At 39.3% G+C, this 24,283-nt stretch overlaps 1 protein-coding gene across 4 annotated transcripts in view; it reads left to right on the forward strand.

Annotated features, from left to right (window-relative positions):
- Nucleotides 1–24,283, forward strand: part of HMCN1 (hemicentin 1) — a 207,033-nt gene that overhangs the window by 126,225 nt on the left and 56,525 nt on the right. For all 4 annotated transcript variants that reach the window (XM_087733811.1, XM_087733813.1, XM_087733812.1 and 1 more), the window contains 12 exons: nucleotides 3,076–3,251; nucleotides 3,559–3,655; nucleotides 5,737–5,859; nucleotides 7,623–7,784; nucleotides 8,545–8,826; nucleotides 10,014–10,181; nucleotides 13,788–13,901; nucleotides 17,562–17,648; nucleotides 18,054–18,245; nucleotides 19,530–19,703; nucleotides 20,920–21,033; nucleotides 22,449–22,594. In XM_087733811.1, coding sequence (XP_087589937.1) covers nucleotides 3,076–3,251; nucleotides 3,559–3,655; nucleotides 5,737–5,859; nucleotides 7,623–7,784; nucleotides 8,545–8,826; nucleotides 10,014–10,181; nucleotides 13,788–13,901; nucleotides 17,562–17,648; nucleotides 18,054–18,245; nucleotides 19,530–19,703; nucleotides 20,920–21,033; nucleotides 22,449–22,594 — 1,835 coding nt within the window. The remainder of the gene's footprint in view (nucleotides 1–3,075; nucleotides 3,252–3,558; nucleotides 3,656–5,736; nucleotides 5,860–7,622; nucleotides 7,785–8,544; nucleotides 8,827–10,013; nucleotides 10,182–13,787; nucleotides 13,902–17,561; nucleotides 17,649–18,053; nucleotides 18,246–19,529; nucleotides 19,704–20,919; nucleotides 21,034–22,448; nucleotides 22,595–24,283) is intronic.

Below are 24,283 nucleotides of genomic sequence, written 5' to 3' on the forward strand. Positions count from 1 at the left end.
GAGAGGGTTTTGGAATTGAAGAACCTCTGTGGTTTTGCTTCTGCTTTCAGTAGGTCAGTGGAGAAAGAACCGTTTTGGGTCTGCCAGTCTCTAGCTTTATGGCAACTGTAAGCAGAAGTCTGGAAAAACTTGCAAGAGAAGTTAGAGGTTTGGATGTTTTCTAAGGTGAATAGGGACAGGTAGCCACATTATTTGTTTTGGGGTTTGGCTTTCAGAATTGCCTTCCTTGTAAATGCACTGTGGTTAGGATACTCGTGACTTGAGTCACGGCTACTTTTGCATCTGCAAGGGGCAGTTCAGAAAGTCAGGACTCTGGCATGGCAAGCAAGCTCAAGGTTAACATGGGCTGCAACATTTTATGTCTAGAGCAAGGAGTATCAAGGTCCCTATTGGAGTTTGAGGACAGGTGTGTATGTATACGTAACCAGACAAGTGGCATGGATATATTTATTATTTCTTTTTTATTTTCTGGAACCTCTCTCCATTTTAGCTAGCTGAAATTAAAAGCATTACTTAGAAGTTGTGTGTGTGTTTAAAATTACTATTGCCTTAGAATCTGGCCAGGGTTGAGCTCAGCTGCAGGGCCGTCTTGAGTGAGGCTGTCACCAAAAAGTAATATTACTCTTAGGACTTGCCTTATATGGGTAATCTAATTAACAAGTCACAGGAGAAAATTAATTTGGAGTGCAGTTGGAGCTGAGATGGTTAGAAATGTGCGGTGCACTGAGCCAGTCTAGGAGTTGGAACAATCTGGGTAACATATAGTTACCATGAGCATAATTAGATTAATTTTAAACCCTGTTCCTTCAGAAACAAATGCTTTAGTGTCTGTCTCTCTCTGTTTCATAAACTTAGTTTCCTTTTGAACACATTTCAATTAATTTAGCTGAGAGGTAAAGTAATTTGTGAAGAGGTATTTGAAAATAAATTCACCTTCTGCAGTAATAGATCAGCTTCCAATTTTCAGTTCCACAATAAGATAAACAGGTTTTTTTTTTCAGTTACTATATTTCTTATCCACAGAGACCAGACTTTTCCCTAAATTATTTCCAAACTGTGAAATCAGCTGCTCTGCTTAGTACTTCCTGTGCGAGAAAAACAAAGCTTTATTGTTAATGTTATTTTTCAGGACATCTTGAGAACTGTATTGCTGGTTTACTGAGTACCACTTTGGGACATTTTATAAACTCGTGTGCTAATTAATTCAGTACCTTTTTGTTCAGAGTGAAGCCCAGAGTATTTCTCACAGACTGTCCCACTGCTTCGCTTCTTACCCCAATATTTTGTGCAATCAGACATGCAATTTCTGGACTAATGGATTGCAAAACTAAAAAGCAAAGGAAATGTGACAATAAAGGTTCTTCTATTTGGCCCTGGTCAACTTTTTTTGGGCAAACTGAACAGTCATAGTACATGACAAGCATAAAAATCCCACTGGATGCGTGTAACCAGACAAAGTAATTATTGCTAGGAGAGTTTTGATTTTGTAAATATTTTAATTGCAGATCTAATGTTGCATTAATGTCAAGAGTTTACGATGAACATGCTTTATGTTTTTAAATGACAAGAAAGGAAAGGGAATCCCTATGGGTTGTTTCAAGGATTTAAGAATATATATGCCACTAAGGGCATGAACAAGAATTATCTTCTGGATTGTGCTTAAACAGCCCAGTAAAAGCACTTCTGCTCTCTGCAGTTTGCTATAGTTACCTGTGTTAGTGATGAAAATGAAGGCACCTCACTTGCTGTGATGTGCATGACAAACACTCCCAAATTCTGTGTCTCACTGGCTCCCATCTGGGAGAGGGAACCTCCGGTAGAGAGCTGGTGGTAAGCAGCAGCAACGCAGGCCATGATGGCCTACACCGCTCTTGCTGTTTTCCAAGTCAGCCTGTGTCTGACACCAAAATACTTTAAAACTCTTAATGTGGTGGTATTCTGTCAGTGACTCAAAGCTGCCTGGGGAGTCTCAGAAGATGATACGGCATGCCATTACCAAAGGACATTCAGTTCAGCCATGAATACTGATACAAAGCCATAGATGGCAAAGAGTTTTTGGTCTTTAATCTTTTAATCTAAGCTCATCTTGTCAGTCTAATATTTCCTCCATGTTCTTTATGACTCCAGCCATGAACACTTTCCCCATGGAAAACTGCCCGCTTGCTGTGTTCCAAGATTTAATTCTCAGTTGCCTTCTCAGTTGCTTTGTTTTTCTGACTGTGGAAACACAAATAATTTTAAAAATGGGGGAAAAAATGCATTTTCTTGAATCTTGACACTGTTCAAGAACAGCTAACGGGCTTCAATTTAAATGTCCAGAAGCATTTCTTTTTGTTCTACACAGAAAACTTTCATTCCAAAAGCTGATTTTTCTACCCCATAATTTGGAAATAATAGTGTAATAATGAGATTATCACTGAAACTGTAGTACAAATCTAAATATAGTGCTAAGTGCCAACTGCAATAATTAGCTAGCAGATATCACACAAAACAGATAGACAATAAAGTAATTGTAGATTATGACTTGATGATTAAGTCATTAACCTGTTCACTTGGCTGCAACCATCTAAGTTCTCATTCTGTCTTCTGTATTTGGCCATCTCTGGACAAAATTCTTCTTAAACTCAGGGTTCTCCTTAAAGCCAAGTATCCATCTTGGCACTGTCTGGAACAGTTTAAGACATTTTCAGCTTCTGGGCCTGATTATTATCTTGTGAGCCTTCTCACTCATCAGCTCTTTTTCTTTTTAGCAGGAATGTACTTCCCCATTCTTTATATACTGGTAATTTTCCTTTCTAGCTATATTTCAAGGATTTTTTTGCTAGTCTAGGCTTATCTACATGGTTTCTCTGTAGCTGATATCTCACTAGCATGTATCTTCTGTATGGGATATTCTGTAAGTAACAAAAATTATTCCAGTGCTTTTTGTGATATAAAGGAGACTTCAGTTGTGTGTCAGAAAGGTAGTAACTGCCATTTTATTTTTGTTAAGTTAAGACTGCTAACTCTACAGTATGTTTACTCTGGGAAGTCTGCAATGCCCAAAGGTCCTCTTGTTTTGATTTATTGCTGTAGTTCCACCAAACATCATGGGAGAGGAACAAAATGTCTCTGTACTCATCAGTCAAGCAGTGGAGCTGCTCTGCCAGAGCAATGCTATTCCCCCACCTGTGCTGATGTGGCTCAAAGATGGACGACCCTTGCTGAAGAAGCCGGGTCTTAGCATCTCTGAAGATGGAAGTGTACTGAAGGTAAACTGGGTGGTCAGGCTCTGGTGGTGATTGGTTTCTGGGGAGTATACCCACCATGAAGGCACTAGATACTTGTTAGAGTTTGGATAGCATTAGGCCCTCTGGTGCAATAGAGTAGTGGTTGAGGAGTGAGGGTAGGTCGTAACATCTAGATGTCTGTGTACAGATTTTGCAGGAGTAATACTGTATTATTAATACTTAGAGAGACAGATGTAAAAATAAAAATTGAAACCTGAACAACCTCTCCCTGAAATTTCATGTATAACAATGTAAGAAGAAGAAATCCAGGTTTTCATTTTCTTCCTAGATTGAAGGAGCTCAAGTACAAGACACTGGCCGTTACACTTGTGAAGCGACAAATGTTGCTGGGAAAACTGAAAAGAACTATAATGTCAATATTTGGGGTAAGATTTCTTATGCATATTCCAGGAGTGGAAATGGAGCTCAGAGTGAAATTATGATGTGAGACACTAAAATCCTCTGTAGTTCATAGACGCTTAATAGCTGAGGTTCATGCAGGGAGATGTTATTGTATTTGCTGTAGTTTAACAGTCCCAAGAAAGTGCACACATTTTCCAAATTCCTTTGATTTGGTTCTAAGTTAATACTAGCTACTTTGTAGGCTGTTGTCAGGCTGGGTTTGCATGTATGATAGTAGTTTAGAACTATAAATAACTGGTTTTGTATCCATAGCTCCTATTTGTTCACTTTAATGCCATTTAAAGTAACCTACCAACTTTCCATTTTTTTAAATGCTGAAGCATGGAAATTCAGATAAATAAAAGCTGGTTTACCTAGCTTTATTTGCTCTGCAAAGTTATTAGTGCTGAATCATAAAAATAGCTTTAGTAAAATTTTTCTATGGCTAGATGATGAATGTGGCTTAGGACATTTATTTTAATAATTGATTTTGAGTGGTTTTTCTGCACTATCATTTTCTCCCCATATGCAAATTTGAAATGTGCCTTTTTTTGCTATTACAAATTAGTTTCTTGCTTTGAACCCAGAAGACTAGAATTATCTAACAGTTTATAACGATAAAACTACAATTTTTAGTAGAGAATTCTGTCATTATTTATTCAAAAGAAAACATTCCTGGTATTTAAATTAGAGGTGGATATTTTAGTAACATGCAAGAACATGCGATTTTCCCATGCTAATGCATATACCCATTTACTGTGCATGTCGTCTTCATGTCTCATCTCTCCCTCCCCCATATTGGTAAGATCTGCAGTGTTGCAAAGGACCTTTGCTGCTGGAGGGATATGGATTTGTTCTTTTGTGCAGTGAGACCACTTCAGTAGGATTTTGAAAGGAGGGATAATTCTTTGCTAGTTAGCAGCTTTGATGGAATAAGCTTAATAGAAACCAAAAGCTGCCTGTGAAAGTCATCTGTGGGTAACTGTTTAGAATTATAGTCTTTGTTTACACACAAGGACAAAAAGTCCTGCTTGCCATATTTTTCAGTTTTAAATCCAGGAAATGTATCCTTCTGAGGACTGATGAGATCCTGAGAGCTAACTCTGGTTCCAGGAACCAGCCCATGTGCTAAATGTAAGATGTACCTCCGTAGAGAATGGCAGAAACTTTTGACTAGAAGCAGGACAAATAAAAGGTTGAAGCCAGTCCAGTACAATAAAGCCCTTTGCAGTCAATCGTTCTGAAACTCATACATCTGGTTGCTGCTAAATAAAGAGTTTGAAGTATCAGAAGGAGAAGCTGTCTTTTGTCACAAGCATTAAAAATGTGCTGGATAAGTTATTCACTAGTGAGATTTTATTCGCCAGTTTCAGCCTATGTTCTCCTCTGCTTTTTTTAGTCTCTTTTCAAGTGTTACCTACACTATTTTCATCTGATGAAAATGGTTCCCCTGTTTCAAGAAGGCAATTATCCCTTCCCTAGTGATTGAACTGAAGTTCTTTAAGACTGAGAATCAGAGTGAAAACAGTGGTCGCTTTTGTCTGCAACTGGTTTACAGTCACAGAGCTGTAGAGCAAAGCTGGCACTCCGCTACAGTAGGGCAATCAAAGGGATGGGGTCCTTAGCGTTGGATGTGGCAGCCAGTGTGTTGCTGCAGGAAACATTCAAAGGAAAAGCTTGGGCTGAATTTTAAAAGCCACTTTCTGACTAATGATGATATCTGTAGATTTACGTGCTAAGGCCATGAATGAGGCAGGCTCTTAGAGTTGGAGTCAGTTTACGTGATTCACAGAAACAGCTTTGTTCTGTGAAGTCCATTCAAAAGTCAGCCAGAAATAGAGCCTATACATGCACCAGACCTCAGAGGCTGGAAGGATAGATGCAGTCATTCACAAGTATATTATTCCCTACCCATGATCTGGTTTGCATTGTCAGTAAGAGAATACAATCCTTGTAATTGCTTCAGAGCACAATGGGACAAATTTGTATGAGGGTCATTTGGGTCTTGCTGTTGGTTGATAACATTTTGTTTCAAATGCTGCAATTCTTTGGCATTTCTTTTCAGTGTCACCAAGTATTTATGGCTCAGATGACATCTCTCAGTTGACGGTAATTGAAGGGAGCTTGATAAGCCTGATATGCGAGTCTAGTGGCATCCCACCAGCCAGTCTTACCTGGAAAAAGAATGGTAAGTAACCATCCATTGTCTGTTTTATGAAGCAAATGTGGTAATTCTGACCTGCCAGTTTTAATTTTTTCCTGTGAGCATTTTAGATAGTGTGTTCTGAGGAGTTCAAACATGCAGATATCTAAACAATCCTGATATTGAGTAAAATGAACCACAATAGTAGATTATTCCCTTCTCTTTAACTCACCTCTGCTTGGATTAGGTGTCATTAGTCCTAAATATGTGCCAGAGAAGCACAGTGTGGAGATTCCTGAGCTGACTTAAAAATGGACAGTTTATACGTGTTAGTGAAGCACTTTAACCCCTCTCAATATGCTTATGTACCATGGGGTAGTAAGACAGCATCAAGCCTTATTTGTAGATCCCAGCCGGCAGGGCTGTAAATCACTGTGAATTCCTGTGGTCGAGGGTCTCTGCCCTGTGATCCACTGCATAACATAGACGTATCCTCTGGGTTGTTTTTAAATTTGCAGCCATGGCATACTGTCAAGTGATGAAAATGCATCCAGTTATAGTAATTGCTTTTGGGATTTACTGAACCTCTCTCTCATCCCATCTTAATATTTAAGAGTAGTCTGCACACCTTTTTGCTTTAGGGGTTAAAGTAACCTTGACAAACACCTTCTTATGAATCAGTAGACAAAAGCAGGTATTTTTAGCACCTTCTTTTAAGCATCAACACTGTTGGAGACAGAATATTAGACAAAGTAAAATGTTGAACTCTTCAGTATGGTAATTCCTGTGTTATTAATCAATCTTACCTATTCATCTGTGTCTTTCTAGACAGCACAATTCAGTGTGGTATGTGCCTACCTTAATTAACTTTAACTTGTGGAAAGAGCAGATTTTAATTACAAAACACTTTTTCTAATGCATAAAATTTTCAGAGAAAATGAAGTTTATCAAGTTCTTTTTAAACCCTCTCCCTTGGAAGCCAAAAAGGCATTGTATGATGTGTTCTAGTAACGTACTGCAAGGCTAAAGTGTATACGCTTAAATGGCAGAAAGAAAACTTGAACCTGTTGGGAAGTCTAGAAAGGCAGTTAGAAAGTAGTACAGTTTAGAATGTTACTTGAGAGCAAGGTTTTTCATCACGTTTGACATTTGGTGCACTTCTTCATAGAGAAGATTTTAAATGCACAAGTGGGAAACGAAAATTCAGCTTATAAGAATTATCAGTGGCAGGTGTATTCTTTCTGTTACAAAGTCTCCCTGCGGTTTGTAAAGATGAAGTCAGTTCCCTAATCTGAGTTCTCCAAGATTGAAAATTCTGCTCAGAGAATGTAATATTATTTTGCTGTCACGTTTCTGTTGAGGATTTCCTGGGCAGAAGTCTATGCGCATGTGCTGTGTAACACACAATACACAGATGGTCTAGCTGTAAGAGTAAATTACATGTTTCTAAGCACTGTCTGTGCTGGGTAAGATGATTATATACTGGACAATGAGTCAGATTTTACTGAAAATGTTGAATTTGCTGCTTAGTGGAAGTGTCAAAGGCTTTCTGGATGGATGTGAGTGTAGTGAGAGTTATTGTGCTTCAGCTCAGGTTGCTATATGTCGTGAAGTCAGCAATTAATATGGGAAGTCCTCAGAATCTACTTGCATGAAGTTTCTGATGTCTGGGAAAACTCTGATAGAGCAGTTCTAAAATGGACAATTGTGCAGCTCAGTAACTTTTAAATGAGCCAGTGGCCTTTACTCCACGTGAGCAAGCTCATTCCCATTTTCTGTGTTTTTATCTGAAAGAATCTCTCTTGCAGGCTCTCCACTAGTGGCTGACCTTTCAGGACGGGTGCGGATATTATCTGGAGGCAGACAGCTACAGATTTCAATTGCTGAAAAGTCTGATGCTGCATCTTACACTTGTATTGCTTCAAATGTAGCTGGAAGTGCAAAGAAAGAATACAGTTTGCAAGTGTACAGTAAGTTAACATGAAAAATTTTGTTCGTAGTTTGAGTTATGAAATAGGATTATGTTATGAAAGTGTTATCAGGACAGCGATGTTAAGCTGCAGAATTTTCAGAGATTAATGTCTAGCTATAGGACAATTTCAGGGTACTCTGAGGAGAATGTTAAGTAATTAAAATTTTAACACTTTGGACTCGGAGCTTGACCAAGACATTGCATATACCTGTTGACAGTGCATTTGACCACAGATGATTATGAGGATGTAACCCCTCTAGGGGTTAGTGTAACGTTTCTTGTCACCAGACTGTAGGGATGATGGCAACTAATTGAACTTAGATTTTCCAGTTTTACTGCAAGTTCTATATTTCTGTCAGGAATCAAAGGAGGTATTTTTAAACAATCCCATGAAAGAGAAAATCTTCAAAAATCTGTAGGGATTGACAGCATCTATTCTAAGCATTCGGGGCAGTCTTTTTTTAATTGAATTTTTTTTTCCTGTTTGCATTTTAAAAATTGCCTGAGAGTTACATTTTAAAAAACATTTTTACTTTATGGGGTGAGGGCAGGGGAGGTTATTTGTCTTTTCTCAGCCCTGTGGAAAATGCTATGAATTGCGGAGTGCCCCTAACTGATTTGCCACCTGTAACCCACAATAACTGGTCTTTATGAAAATGCTCATCCGGCAAATTTGATTGTTCTGTTCAGGAACAGGTAAAGATCCTGAAATGTAGCTTCCAGTTGACCTCTAAACTATGTTTCTTTTTCTTTCGTAGTTCGACCAACTATATTAAACAGTGGTAGCCACCCATCAGAAGTCGTCGTCACCCAAGGAAATGAAATTTCCTTGGAGTGCAATGTACAGGGCATTCCAGAACCAGCAATAATGTGGATGAAGGATGGCCGTCCACTGGTCAGTGGAAGGGACATAGCAATACTTCATGATGGACACATTCTTCAACTGAAAAATGCTGAGGTGTCAGACACTGGCCGCTATGTCTGTGTTGCTGCCAATGTGGCAGGGCTGTCTGACAGAAAATACGATTTAAATGTTCATGGTGAGTATGTGCAAAATGGGGCAGACATAACAGAAACAAATTAGACTTTTAAGTTCACCAAAGGACATCCAAGAAATAGGTGTGTGGCTAAATGCACCACCTGTATCTATTGCAGGCTTTACATGTGATACGGGTTCAATTGCAGTGTTACAAAAATCCAAATCCAACTTTATAACTCCCGAATATTTTAGAATCTTACTTCTGTCCCTGTTAATGTCAATCCACCCCCAGTTGCTCCATCTCCCAAGAGGAGAAAACCAAGATATGGTATAATTTTGTACAATGTTGGGATGAGTGTCATGGTGGGAAATATTCTGTTGTGGGAGACGAGAATCAAGGTTTGACTGAGGACACCCTGCTAGTGGCTGCTACCAGAGGACAGTTACCTGAGGACAGCCAGCATCTCAAGTACCTAATTATCAGGTTCTCTCATTTTGCACAATCAGAAGAATTTCAAGATGATACCTCCAACTATAATTCATCTCCATAATTTGACTTAATGGAATTGATTGGAATGTCACGTTATCTTATAGTTACTGTAATTCTTTACACATGGTTTTTTACGTTTCATTGAACACTGAGTATTCATATTTTACTGTGAAAGTAAACACAGGAGTTCTCATTATTGAAAATTATTTACCGGTTTTATTTATGTATTTTTTTTTATTTGGAATGTTTGCTGTACTGTATTATCAAATTTCTCCTCAAGCTACTCAAAGTGCTTGCTCCACTCAAAGTGGAGGATCTTGGTCAGTTCTTGACCCCAGGCTTTGTGTTCTAAAGTATGAACTGTAGAACTGCAGACCTGCTTCCAAAGTGGAAATATTCTTATTCCTGGCAAAGAAAAGCTAAAAATAAATTTGTGGTAGTTATTAAAATAAGGAGAAGCATGTAATTCTGTCAGTGTTAGAATTTTCCCTGGTGTTCCATTAGATACTGGAAATTATATTTGCTAGGGATTTTAAGCCATAAAATAAAGGTAATAGAACTGATAGAATTTAATTTTAATATTTCCATGCAGTTGCACAGTAAGAAATTGTCATTAATATGTAGTATTAAATGTCTCAGTTTTGTAGCTCATCACTTGTCCAGCTGAACTAAGGTTCAGTGAGTTATTATTTAGGTGACAGAATGTTTTAATTTTTATTTGTTCTGAAGTATGGCTTCTCTTTACTCTTGTTCTGTAGTTCCCCCAAGTATTGCTGGTGACCTGCAGATGCCTGAAAATATCAGCATTGTGGAGAAGAATCCCATCTCTCTGGTTTGTGAAGCTTCAGGAATTCCCTTGCCATCAATAACATGGCTCAAAAATGGATGGCCTGTCACTTTGAATAACTCAGTGCGCATTTTCTCAGGTACAAAAGCTGTAGTTATTTTTAAAAAAAAAGGGGGGGGGGGGATGAAGGGCCCTACGCACCTATAGGTATTTCACATGAAAGAAGGTTTGATTTAATAATCTGTAATGACAAGGAGAGAAGAGAAACTGTTATTCAATGCCAAGCTTTTCAGTAAATGGGGTCAGATTGACTGGAGTGCCTGGTGAATAGCTAATATAAACTTTTAAAGTTGTTACCATACTTTATGTGCCTGAGCCAAAGGCATGGTAACTGTTCGGTCTGTGACATGGAATAAGCCGTTATTCTGGCTGTTAGTGTATGTTAGTCCAATGCTTTTTTCCAGAAATATGTCAGATGTTACTATGTTGCTTTGTCAGTGTCACTGCATATACTGTATGAGCTCTTTCATTTGATTAGTTTTCTCTACCTCTTCCTCTTCACAGTTATTTTACCCTTTAAAGGTGAAAAATCTTTGAGAGAATGAATACATATGACAATAAACAAAACACATCTTTCATTTCTGTGGGTCTGTATGTAAAAACAAAGGGAAAATCTGCTCATGACCCTCAGAAATTAATGCATGTAAATACTTCCTGGCCTTGGAGCTAACCGAATCTGATCGTCAGAATGTCATATAATAAAATCTGGAATTAGGTGATCGGTCAAAGACAACAAGAGAACGCTGCATTAGCACGAAGACTAGTCCAAGGGATCTGGAGAAACTTTTGATAGGCAAGCAGAGAAACAGATCCAATTCATTAGGGATCTTGATTTTCAAGCTGGAATAACCTACAGAGAATTAGTTCAGATGCCTTTTTATGACAGTAGCAATTGACAGAGGTGTCCAAAATAGGAGGGGCTCAGTACCTGTTCCTGTAAACCATCTTCCTGCAGTACCACAGGGAAGTGAGAGTATTTGACTGGCAGCTGCAGTGATGTTAAACCTTTGTGTTTACAATAGGAAATTGAGTTAGCAGCCCTTGAGATTACAAATGGAAAATGTGTACGAAGCAGGCAATATGTTTTGCATTGACTTCATGTGTCTGGGGATCAGCATTGTGGAGTGTGTAGAAGTAATTAAGTATCTGGTTACGACTGAGATGTATAGATGGCAACTGAGATGTTTCTTTCATCTTGGGTTTGCTACTCACAGCTATAAATCTCATGAAAATAAGTTTTGATGAGGTTTCTAATGCTCCGACATAGCCACCATGCAAAGCCAAGCCATCCTACAGCATGAACACAAGAAAACTATTGGACAGGTAAAGGAACTGGAAGGTGTTTAGAAGCTCAGCTGAGACTGGATTTGAGGCTGGAATTTTTCAGGGTTTTTTCGTTCGTGTAGCTTTTAACATTACAGGTAGTCTGTCTTCTGCTTTCCCATTTTTATGTATGGCACATGAAAAAGGAGTGGCTGTCTGATTATTATCTGGTATAAATCTGACTATCTGAGTTGGTATGCGTTCCTTTTTGTGTGAAGTTGCCATCAACAAAAATAATTTCTTCTGGGCTTGATTGTTTCTGTTCTGTCTGTTGATTTCTACACCCACACTAATATCACCACCTGGATTGCAGAGTCAGGAAGGGTGAGAGACAAAAAGATGTTTATTGTCTCTGAACGTTAGCTGCAGTGGGAGTGGGGAAACAGGCCAGAACTCAGTGCTTTGTTTTCCGGCAAACTTTGTGCTTTTGTGCAGTTCTTTAGAAAACTACACGTTGTGGTAATGAACTGTAACCAACATGGCATTTGGAACTTAATTTGTGCTTGTACAGCTGTAAAAAAACTAAAACCAACAACAAGAAAAAATCGCCCTCTTCGACTAATTTAAGAGGTAAAATCTTTGCCAAAGCAAGATTTTGGTTCTGTTGATTGAAAACATACTTGGCATTGCAGATGATTTAAACGTGTGGACACACTGCTGGCAACTTTGAATCTGTTAATTCACATACTATGCTGATGTTTCCTTTTAATGATGCTTCCTACATACTTTAGGAAAAAAAAAAGAAAAAAATTCCACCATACAACATCTGCTTTCCTTGCAGACCATGCACTAAGCTGCATACTAGCTTTAGGAAGGAGAAAAGCTTTTATTAAGTTTTAGCTAAATGTAGAAAATCATATCTTGCCTCAGCACTGGAGCCCTGGGTGTGCAAGTATGCGATACCACAGAAAGTTAGTCTCCTGCAGGCAGATATGTGCTTGGTTTTGCTTCTTATATGGCTTTGTTCAGAATGTGGGTGGGAGAAAGGATCAGGGTGACATGAGTCTGCAAGAACTGAACCTTCCTCAGTCTCCCAGTGCTCCCTCCAGCAGGTAGGATTCCTTGAGCAGGGGCACATCCATCAAGCAGGTCATCAGTTTCTTCCCTCAAAGCACATGACCAGGAACATAAATTTCTGGGATATAACCCAATAATGAGACCCTGCCTGTCCCAGGCAGGACATGCACAGTTCAGATGTGATTTACTATGAGGTAATGATTGCTCATGTAAGAGCTGCTAATGAGAAACTGGAAAAGGCTGAAGGATGGCCACCACATTTGCTTTCACACTTAAATGCTCACTGATGTCTGTTTTGCTGTTCCTCTGCCAAAAAGGAAGCAAAGAGAAATTATTCTGCTAGGGCAAAGTGGGGATATTCTTGGTCCTTTGGTCAAACATATTTGCAAATCTTCTTCCTTTTAAACTAGCATGCCTGTGCAAATGTGTTCTGACAATGGCTCTGCTATAGTGTTATAAGAACTACGTTATTTTAAAACCTTACATGTAAACCAGTACTGTTGTCATCTGTTATTATTATTGATGGCACAATTAATATAAATGCTAGAAGAGATGAGTGGAATATTATTCCTTATCTGTACATGTCAAAATACCTTTATGGAGTGTTTGTAAAAATAAACTTATTTTTATGCGTACACACACCCTGCCCCCCTCTGATGAAGCTTTGTTATTTTTTCCTGGATAGTCATCTAGATTCCCAGTATAGCAAAGTACTTATGTGAACAAAAATCCTGCTGTCTGAGACACTGTATTCTGTCAAAATTTCCTGCATAGAAGAACGTGCACAAATCCTACATATTGCAAACACAGATCAATCAGTTATGTGTGCACTGTAACCCTGCATGTAGTTTGAGTGACCTGTGTGGAGCAGGTTTGATTTTTCTCTGCACGAACTTTACAGATGTGTCTCGAAGTTTTCAGTGATTGTTCTGGTTGGTCTCTGACTTCCTCCAGAAATTCTCAGAGAATGTCTGAATGCCTCAAAGTTCACTTAGTTGTAATTTCTGGAGGGGAAAAAAAGGGATGCGTCAGGATAGTTTGGAAGTTACTGACTAGAAAGAATAGTATGATCAATATTAAGCACAGATCTAAAAGCACTGAGGAGCTGAGAGCCTGATCAGGCATACAGAAATGATGGGAGTAGGAGTAAGGTCAGTCACTTTTGTCTTACTGTTTGTTCAACAAAACAAAGCACATTTAAAAAATACACCACATTAAAAAAGTTTACAGCTGTAAATTTAACCAAAACATAAAAAAAAAATCAGGAGTTAGCACAGATAATTTGGGAGCATATTGGTTGGAGCAGGACTTTAATGATTGTACTTTTTTTTTGCTTTCTCCTCAGGAGGCAGAACGCTCCGTTTGACACACACGAGTGTAGCAGATGAAGGTCAGTATACTTGCGTAGTGACCAATGCTGCAGGAGAAGTGAGGAAAGATTTTGACCTTTCTGTTCTAGGTAAGTGCGTGATAATTTTTGTTACAGTAGAAGATGATGAGAGGGTCTACTACATACTTTGCTGGTATTTTAAAAATTATTATGCCAAAACATATGTCCTTAGGGGGAAAAAAAGTGCATTTGATAACATGGTCAGAAAACCAGGTTTTAAAGAGAAGTTACGTCTACATGTGAATTTGCTGTTTGTTTGGTGTTTAAAATTAAGGTTCTTCAGGCATAATTTGGAATAACTGGCAGCTACTTCTGTTTTGTGGTTTGTTTGTTGGGGGTTTTTTTGTTTGTTTTTTTTGTTGTTGTTGTTTGTTTTTTGGTTTTTTTTTTTTTTTCCTGAAGAGGAACTATGTCAATGTAACTGGCTTCAGTTATGTTGTTATTTCAGTTGGATAGAAGTCTGGGGGATGCTGACAGCCCAGACTCCCATCCTCTCTTCTGTTTCTTGTTGCTCATAGCTTCACTCTCCCTTGGGCATGCTGAACAAGGTGAATCAGTTTATAGGTGATCTGAAAAGGTGGGGGTTTTGTGTTTTCCTGGTCAGGTTAGTTTTCAGCCAGATCAGTTCCCTGCTGGTTCTCCACTGGTTCTCCTATAAATACCAGTACTGGTGAAAGGAAGATGACAAGAGTGAGTGGTCAAGGGAATAGTGCTATTTCTTTTGGCACCAGCCTGAATTTAAGCTGGTTTAAGTCAAAAGAAAACTATGGCCTCAGGAAACCATATGAAATTCATGTGAATCTGTTGCATGTAATGCTCAAATGCAGAAAGGTGCAACGCCATATGATGATACTCATGAATTAACAGCAGTGTTATTGTGCAGCAGTGGGTATAATATGTATAGCTGAGTGGTGTGATGGTAATAGTCTGTTGCAACAAAGATGTGAAGGCAAAGCCAAGACCAACAGGGAAATAAAACGCTGGAGCTGGAGTTGTTTTTGCAAAACAGAGATCTCTGATTCAGTGGAAACCCTCTGATTCAGTGGAAACCTTTAGTCAGTAGAGCTGTTGGTATTGTAAAGCATATAAACCACGTGTGGTAGTGGGTGATCCTGCTAACATATTTAGACAACAACTAGTACAGCAGGCTCTTTAGATGGCTATTTGCAACCCTTAATATGTAATTTTGTTACATTACTTGTTTTTAAAAAAAAATGGTATTTTTCCCAGAAAATACTGCTTTTTGGTTTAGTAACTATTTGTTATTTTTATCAATAATTACCAGGCCTGATGCAGGTTGTCTTATACCATTACCATGTATAATTTTTCTTTAAGTTTCTTTTCTCTAAGGTGCTGAGTGCTATTAGCTTCCATTGCCTTCAGCTGACTTCTGTATATTCAGCCTGTAAATGATAACTCACATTCATGTCAGTTCATGTTTATTTGATGAGCTCATGGAAGTGTAAGTCTGGTAGAATGGAAGAGATGGGTAACACTGAAAAGCACTCATTGTTGTACTGTTTTCTTTGGAGGGTTTTAGTTGCAGGGTGTTCGTGAGGGTTCTGGGAATCTCTCTTACGCAGACTTTGTTTGCCTTGAAGAAAAATGCTCAGTGAAGCTGATTTCAAGTGAGCTAAGTGGAAAATTCCATTGTTCAGTCTTCTCTTCCCTCCCCCTAGTAATTTCTTTGTCTTTCTAGAGGAAAGTTACTGGAATGTGGCCTGATAGCAACACAGAATATTCACCGTCTCACTGTAAATAGGAACCGTACAGAGACATCCCAGTGTTTCTCTAAATTGGTATAGGAGGTGCAACAGGCGAGCCGGTTTGCATGGAGAGCTTGGTGTAATAAGCGTAATATTTATATATTTGAAAAATGTTTGGTGTGGCTTTGTCATATTTCTGAAATTAATATGTGTTGACATCTTACTGTATTATTTTGGGGCCAAAGCAATGAGTTGCTCTGTTCGTGAATGGTAACTTTTGGCCTGACTTAAAAGTCCTGAACTTCATGATTTTAGGTTATATTTTCCCCCATCTCATTCCTTCACTAGTTGATACTTCTTTGTCTCATTGCATTTGGACACTAGAAGCCATACAAAAGCCTGTTTTTCATTGCTTGTACAGTCACAGCAGAGAATTTGATCATAACTGCATCACAAGCTGGTGAGAGCGGTAGTACTGGCCACGTCTTCCTGCATGCTGAATTCTGCTAACCTGCGTCTCACCATGTGTCCTGTTCAGAGGTCAAGTTTTAGCCATGCTGAAGTAGTATCTTTGCCATTCCAGTCAACTGAGATGTAAACGTCTTTCAGTTTGTTTTTGTTTTTTTTCTTCTTCATTCTAGTTTGTACCCTTCATTAGTATCAAAAATCTGGTGTAATATTATTTTTCTCTGTGGACAATGAATTCTGCATATTACCATGATTCTTATTTTTATAAAACTTTTGCTTCCAACTTAGTGGTAGATCACAAACAACCTGCTGAATATATTTTAATTCATCTCTCTTTAGGTCTTCTATCTAGGCTGAAAGTTAGCATTTTGTAGGATTATTAAAGCGTAGTATCTGGCTCCCTAGTCCAGCATTTTTGTTGCAAAACTTTCCAAAATCTCTTGGAGACTGGGCTTTCTTTCTTATAACTATAGGCCTCCTTTTCAAGCTCTTACACTCCATGCCTACTTTGATTTGTAGTGCCATTTTCTTTTGGCCTGAATCTACAGATGCCTCTACTTTGAAAGAAATAGTTGATCAGAGCTCTTCACCACCACAGCTACTCACCAACACATTCGTAATCTGGCATGCCTCATCCAATAGCACATTAGTCTGTGTAGTCCTGTTAACCAAGATTATTTGGAAACAAGTCATCAAGTGGTCAGCCATACAGTAAGAGTTTCCTTGTATTGAGTTAGCTATTTGGGGGGTGGATAGGTATTTTAAGGGTATGATTTTGTCTTCTATTTCCCTAGAGAAACATAGTTTGTACCACTGCAAGAGGCCTTTAGACCTATATAGTTTGTTCATCTGCCTGTATGGAATTAGCTGTATTTGCATAAAACACACGTATGCCTTTACACAGCATCCACTTGTTGGTAATCTATTGTATTGCTTTGAGCATGCTGGTAAGGAAAAAAACCCACACATGGTATGTGAATAGACAATCTGACTTTTTTTTTTTAAATAAATCAGTTCTTTCCCTAGAGTTCTAGATCGATGCTTTCGATTACTGTTGGAAAACAAACAACTTTTAAACTTAAGCACATGGTTTTGAACAAATAAATCACTCGCTGCTTAATATGGGTGATAGAACTTGTTTGCAAACTTATAAAACCTGCATGAAATCAAAGCTAGCCTCACTAACCAGTGCTCATCACCATTGCCCTACTGACCATACTCAGAAATATTGCCCTACAGGCCATAATCCTCAGCACCCTGAGTGTCTCTCTGGCTCTGAAGACTAAGTGAGGCGAGTACTTTATGGGTCTGTGGTCCTCTCTCGCCCTTTGCGTGGACTTGTATGGTTGAGGGGTGCAGAACAGAATGCATGTCTGTTGTACAGGCAGGTTAGCTCTACAGTGTCTCACATCTGGACCTGTTTCTGGTAGATCTGAGCCGTTCATTGATGTGATTAAGGGAACCATATGCTGAGATATAGCCTAAGTGTGTCTTTGTTGTATTTAAATTGGTTGTAAGTAATACTTGTTAATGTTGTCTTCTTGTCTGTTTGTAGTGCCTCCAGGGATTGTGGGTGAAAATAAACTGGAAGATGTGAAAGTGAAAGAGAAGTTCAGAGTTACCCTAACATGTGAAGTGATAGGTAAAAGTATACAATATTATTTACCTTTACTGATCAAACCCATGGTGTCGATCATCGTTGGTTCTGAACAGCACGTTTTTAATGGAATTTTCAGTTCAGTAGAATTTTTAAATTTAACCACGGTGCTTATAGCCAGACTAAGCACTCCTTCTTATAAAGGTTGTATAAAATGTAACCAAGAGGATAGTTGCTGTGATATTTCTTTAAAGTCCTGTGGAATTTAAGAGGAGGTTTATATTACTTCAGAAGGCTCGAAGACTTCAGAATACATATGCCAAAACATCTCCCTAAAGGATATATTTTAAAAGGGCATCTGAAACTGTATTTTTCTGTTTTTCAGAAATCTTGGCATATCCTAGAGGCTATGCAACAACTAATATTTGTCATTTTCTTTACTCCATTAAGGGAACCCTGTACCACAGATCACCTGGATAAAGGATGGGCAATCTCTAACTGAGGATGAAAATCACAAGTTTCTGTCCAGTGGGCGTTTCCTGCAAATCACCAATGCTCAAGTCACTGACACAGGGAGATACACATGTATTGCATCCAATACAGCTGGAGATAAGAGCAAAAGTTACAGTCTTAATGTACTTGGTAAGACAGCTGGGCTGGCTCTTGCAGAGAAAATATTCATCTCAAGAAAAAGCAGATAATCACATTGGAATTTTGGAGTACTTTAATTACAGCCATGCTTAGGTTGCCTGGCTATGATTAAAATTTTATAGCTTAGTAATTGATAAATAATAGTAGTTCAATAGAAAGAGCAGTTCTGTGCTTTAGACAATATAGAGCTAGAAAATGCAGAGCTGTAACAGGGTATTGTATGGAATGAGCAAGACAGTACATTGGTTTATTGTGATTCAAGGAAAGAGTATCTGAGGAGCACTTCAGATTGTCATCGCTTCATAAAAGCTGAAATCATCTGCAGTTCTCTTTTCCATGACGGTTATTGCATAACCAAATGCAAACAATGGCGAGTTTGTTTTCCACATCCTCATTTCCTAGGCTCATGCCTCCTACCAATCTGCTGCTCACAGGATCATCAAGCAGTAGGTCTGCCAGCTGCTGCACAAGAAGTGGTGGCTGGCTTCCTGGTGACCTGTGTTTGACAGAGGCTAAGGGTGGATGGAATCCACCGACAGGGGCTGACTGTTGACTTCAGGACGAAACATAAAACCAGATGAATGTTGTCTGGTTCTGGGTTTCAGTGTGCCTCGTAGGAATGCCTCCCAGCTATTTAAGGCTGCAACCAGATTCCTAGACTGAACAGGTGTCGTGGTTTAATCCCAGTTGGCAACTAAGCACCACACAGCTGCTCGCTTGCTTTCCCTCCCTGGTGGGATGAGGGAGAGAATCGGGGAAAAAAAAAAGTAAAAGCTGTGGGTTGAGATAAAAACAGTTTAATAGGACAGCACAGGAAGAGAAAATAATAATGATAAAAGAATATACAAAACAAGTGATGCACAATGCAATTGCTCACCACCTGCTAACCGATGCCCAGTCCGTCCCCGAGCAGTGATCATTGCCCCCTGGCTAAGTCCCCCCAGTTTATATACTGAGCATGATGTCATATGGTATGGAATAGCCCTTTGGCCAGTCTGAGTCGTCTGTCCTGGCTGTGCTCCCTCCCAGCTTCTTGTGCCTCTGGCAGAGCATGGGAAGCTGAAAAGTCCTTGACTTGGTATAAACAGAACTTAGCAACAACTAAAACACCAGCGTGTTATCAACATTATTCTCATTGTAAATCCAAAACACAGCACTATACCAGCTATGAGGAAGAAAATTAACTCTATCCCAGCTGAAACCAGGACAACAGGGAACAGAAAATTGGCTTGTCATAGAGGTACTTCGTCTGGTTAATGATTTTGTTGTTCCTAGTGTCTCCAACCATTGTGGGTGCAGACAGTCATGGAAATGCAGAAGGTGTCACTGTTATCCTCAACAGCCCAACATCGCTGGTTTGTGAGGCTTACTCATATCCTCCAGCTACAATCACCTGGCTGAAAGATGGTAATCCTTTAGAATCAAACAGAAATATCCGCATTTTGCCAGGTAAATTTTATATTGTTATTGAGAAATAAAATAACACTTTATTCTTTTATAGTTCAGTTTCCTGTTACAGATTTTTTTGAAAAATCAAAGGATATATTTCTATTAAGTACGATGTTTGTACTTTTGTAGCTCTTCCTATTCCAATATTTTTTAAGTGCTTCACAATTAACTGATTATTTACTTGTATTTTATTTGTATTCAGGTATTTATCCTTTTGTTCCGTAAAGCTAAATGATGGCAAACAAGTTCACCGTGAAGTTAATAATGAGTGTAATTAACTTGAAATTAAGTATGGAAATTAGATGGAGAGAGATATAAACAAAAACGTTAATAAAAAGAATGAGGTGGCATTTTTCTAGGTCATTAGTAGTTTGCCGTTTTTAATTTGTGGAGTAACTCTTACCTAGCACATCTGTGGAGGTGGAAAACAGGAACAACCTTCACTGATAACACTGAAGTAGGTGAACAAGTACTTTAGCACTTTAGCATTGTTAACTGCAAGTGTTCAGAGGAAGAATGAGTTGGTATTGATAGCAAGGAATTGAATTACTACATGGGGGGACAATTTCTAGGAATGCAATCTGAAAAGAGCTGCAGCCAAAAATAGTGACTCATCTCTGAGAATGCAGACAATATAAATCATAACTAAACATGATTCTATGGGAAGGAAATTGATGGATAGCAAGGCTGTAGAGGCTACCTGAAGTCTTAAATCCTACCTATTCATTCATGTTTATGCTTCTCACATTGTGGCTGTTGCTTCTGTCCATTCTCCAGAGGGAGTTAAGGGCCTCTTTCATATGAACTGCTACACTGAACCAGGCAGTTCAGAGGCTCACATCCACCCCTGTATGTTGGATAGACTCTTTTTGCTTAGTCTTACCAATTATGCCTCCTTTCCCTTTTTCTGTGAATGAAGTGCAGAATCCTAAATCACTTTTTTCTGTCTAAATATCTTCAAGAAATTTCTTGTACAGAACTATGTTAACAAATTTTCCAAGAATCTGTAAGCAACAGGAGTTGCGATCAAAGCACTCCTGCAAATTATGTGCTCATTTATTACACAGTATACATGGTGGTAAGCAATCAGTTTTTCATGCTCATCTAAGGGCAGAATTTGGACCAAAGGATCGAAAATATGCTGCAGAAACTATTTAAATAATTGGGAAGCAAGAGTATAATGTAGATGCTATTAAAGAGTGATGTCTTTTGGCAGGTGGTCGAACCCTGCAGATTCTAAATGCACAGGAGGACAACGCTGGAAGATATACCTGTATAGCCACAAATGAGGCTGGAGAAACTTTGAAACACTATGAAGTGAAAGTCTACAGTACGGAAATACTTCCAAATTTTTTACCTTTTTTTTTTTTATTCTTCTATTTTTTTCCCTTTGCAGTGTTACCTATCCTGGTGAATACAAGGATTTCTGTTAGTAGCTTTGTTTAGCAAACATCTGCATTAGCTCATGGCATTGCTTGAGGAAAGACACTAGTAAAGGTTGCTGTTGCATCCTTTACAAGTGCTGCTGTTGGGCTAAAAATCTTTGTACCATCCAGGAGAAAACATTTAAGAAATGCTGAACTCCAGTTTCTTCTTAAATGTGTTTTTGGTATGAATTTCAAATCAGACGAGTGCAGCACAATGGGAGATGTGAGCAGAGAATCTTGTGAGCAAAGAAACTATTTTAGCAAAAAAAAAGGAAGGGAGGGGAGACTTTCTTGAGTAAGGTAAAACAGGAGGATACTATTTTTTTGTCCTTCCATAAAATAGTGTATGCACAAAAGCTTTCCCATTCCAGGCTTCCTGTCAGCACATTTTCCTTTGAGGATCTGTGCCTAATAATTTATTTTAATGCTCAAACTCTTCATTGTGGGCTCAGTCAAGCATGATTTTTCATCCTTTTTTTTTTTTTTTTTTTTCTTTATTTCCTAGTCTGAATTGGAGTTTGGTTTGCTCCCTCACAGTAACCATGCTGTTATTTTAATTACACTAAGTCCCTAATAAGGCCCCATTGGATTCGGAATAATGAGAAGATGACAAAAGGGTTCGTTATTGAAGTATGGCTATGTAGCAACATAAAGCCCTCCACCCCCAAATGCCATTGCAACTGTCAGTTATTATGGTACTGTAAGCATTAGGGAGAATTTTAAATTTCCCATTGAAAAAAGAATGGAAAATGCTTTGAAAGCATTTGAAATAATTAAAAAGATATTATGAGACCAGGGGGGGTAGCGTAAGAATTTTGAAACGTTCTGGTTTGATTCTGATTCAGAAGGAAATGAGATTTTGCAACACTGGGATTTCAGTGGAATGGAAATGTTGAGTTTTGATCAGCTACTCCGAGTGTGGACTTCAGCTCAAACATAAGTTTCTGAGAATATTAGTTTCCATTAAAATGCTTCTTAATGACTGCAGTACACTGAACTTTATAGAATTCAAGCCAAATACGTAATAAAGTGCTATAGCTAGGTAAGCCTATAGTCAGGTTTGCATGTCTAAAACTGTTGAACACAGTTTTATATATTTTTATATATAATACGTATACTAAAAATAGCTTAAAATACATATATATGTATAAATATAAAAATAAAAGTTCAGCTGTGGGGAAGAGGCATATTATAGGGGGGATGCCCTTGCTTTCCCTGAGGTTATCATCCAGGTTTTCCCTTTGTCCAGATAATTTTGAAATGCTGCATAAGACAGTAAGTCATGAAAGTCCCTCTCACTCCCTTTGTTTTTGTGCAGTTCCACCCACCATTAACAAAGGGGATATCTCAGGGATGGGTCTCTCCCCTAAAGAAGTGAAGATCAAAGTAAACCACAGCCTTACCCTGGAGTGTGAAGCTCACGCCATTCCTGCTGCTGCCATCAGCTGGTACAAGGATGGACAGGCCAGTCACAAACTTAATTCCTTCTAATGGGTGGATTTCGTACAGAAACAACTGCATATTCACTATCACTATTAACGAACATTCCTGCAGTGTAACAGGCTCACTTGCACTGCTGAAGTCAGCAGGAAGTCATCTTCCCACCATCCTGCTGGCAGCATCACCCCTCATGCATTTTAGGGCATTTGCTGTTGGCCAGACCTCTGCAAATTGACACCCTTGCTTTTTTGTGGGTGCTTGGCAGTGCCACTGAGACATCAGTGCTGGCGTTTCCAGGGCCTACCACTGGCCTGCGCTTTAAAGGGAGGGGGACCTGCCTAACAGTAGCATCCCATGGTATGACCACATGTCCATTTCCCATTGTGTAAAGTCCCCAAAGGCCCTGTTGTAGAATGGCCCCATGCTTGGTTCCTCTAAGTGCTGCCCTTGCAGAAGTTGCAGAGAGCCTCCCACTTGTTTCTGGCAGAGCTCACAAAGCCACAAAAGCATCTGGCTCCTCTGTGAGGGGGAATGAGGCGTGGTTCCTGCCACACACAGTCTTCACAACAACATCAGTCTGGAGGAGAAGCAGTTTGGAAGGGCAATGCCACAAAGTCGTACTGATGTGCAGTCTACTGGTGGCTGGCTATAAATAAAAAAGAAACGGTGCAACTCTTCTGTAAGAAAAGAGAATATAATCTCTTGTTTAGCTGTTCTTGGTAGGGCACTTATCATGTGGCAAACTGCACCTCTGCAGCTGGACCAGCTCTTCCTGGATTTACTGAGCATGCAGAAACAGCCTGGAGTCACAGGAGAGACTGTGTATATGCCCTCCATCTGTTTCGAGCATGTGCTGTAATTGTAGGATCTCCTGGGTGTACTGATTGTATTGCCAATGAAAAATGATGTTGGGGGGAGTTGCAAGGTCCCCAAAGAAAGACAGTGGCTTTAAGCAGCTTGCTGCCACTGCCAGAGCAGCAGCTTTTCCTTAGGTTGCCCCTAGGTAAATGGCTTTCACTCGTATCCGTGGACTAAATTAATTGTCCCCTGCAGGCCAGAAGTTCAGTGCTGACTCCCTAATGTGTTCCATTTTTGTCATTGAGAGATGCAGGTTGTATTAGTGTAGTCTCTGCTGTTGTGTGTGATGTAAATTTTAGGGACAGTAACATCTAATCTTGTGTATCTCTGCATTGCAGCTGCATCCATTTTATGTTCACACCATGTCCTTGCTGGGCAGCAGATCCTAGTGGTTGTGTGGCTGTAGGGTGAGTTAGATTGAGTTGCTCAACTCATAGAAAACTGATTGTTTCACGTGTAGGTTTTCCATCAGCTCATTGACTTGGCCAGTGAGTTCAGGGATTGAATCAGCCTGATTTAATCAGATGTCACAAGAGCCCTTGCCTGATGGGGATGGCATTGCTCCTTTCAGCAGCAACTTGCAGCTGGGGTTAGGAGTGATGTAAACCCATGTCCTCTTAGGAGTCCAGCCACCAAGATCAGAAAGGTGAAGATGCAGAGTTTCTGACAACCATGAAAAGAAAACTGTCTCCAGGAACTTGGAGCTTGATCAAGTTTACTCAGGGAGGAAAAGCTTTTGGTCTGAGGGAAAGGAGGAGCAGGTGAGAGGAGAGCTGGGCTGCACCACTTGTGGCCAAGGCTGTCATCCCAGGAGCACCTGGGTTAGGACTAGGTCCTAAGTGGTGACCCTCAGTA

Source organism: Nipponia nippon, unplaced genomic scaffold (genome assembly GCF_047370975.1).
Source record: "Nipponia nippon isolate SJK-2023a ecotype South Korea unplaced genomic scaffold, ASM4737097v1 scaffold_5, whole genome shotgun sequence".
NCBI lineage: Eukaryota > Metazoa > Chordata > Aves > Pelecaniformes > Threskiornithidae > Nipponia > Nipponia nippon.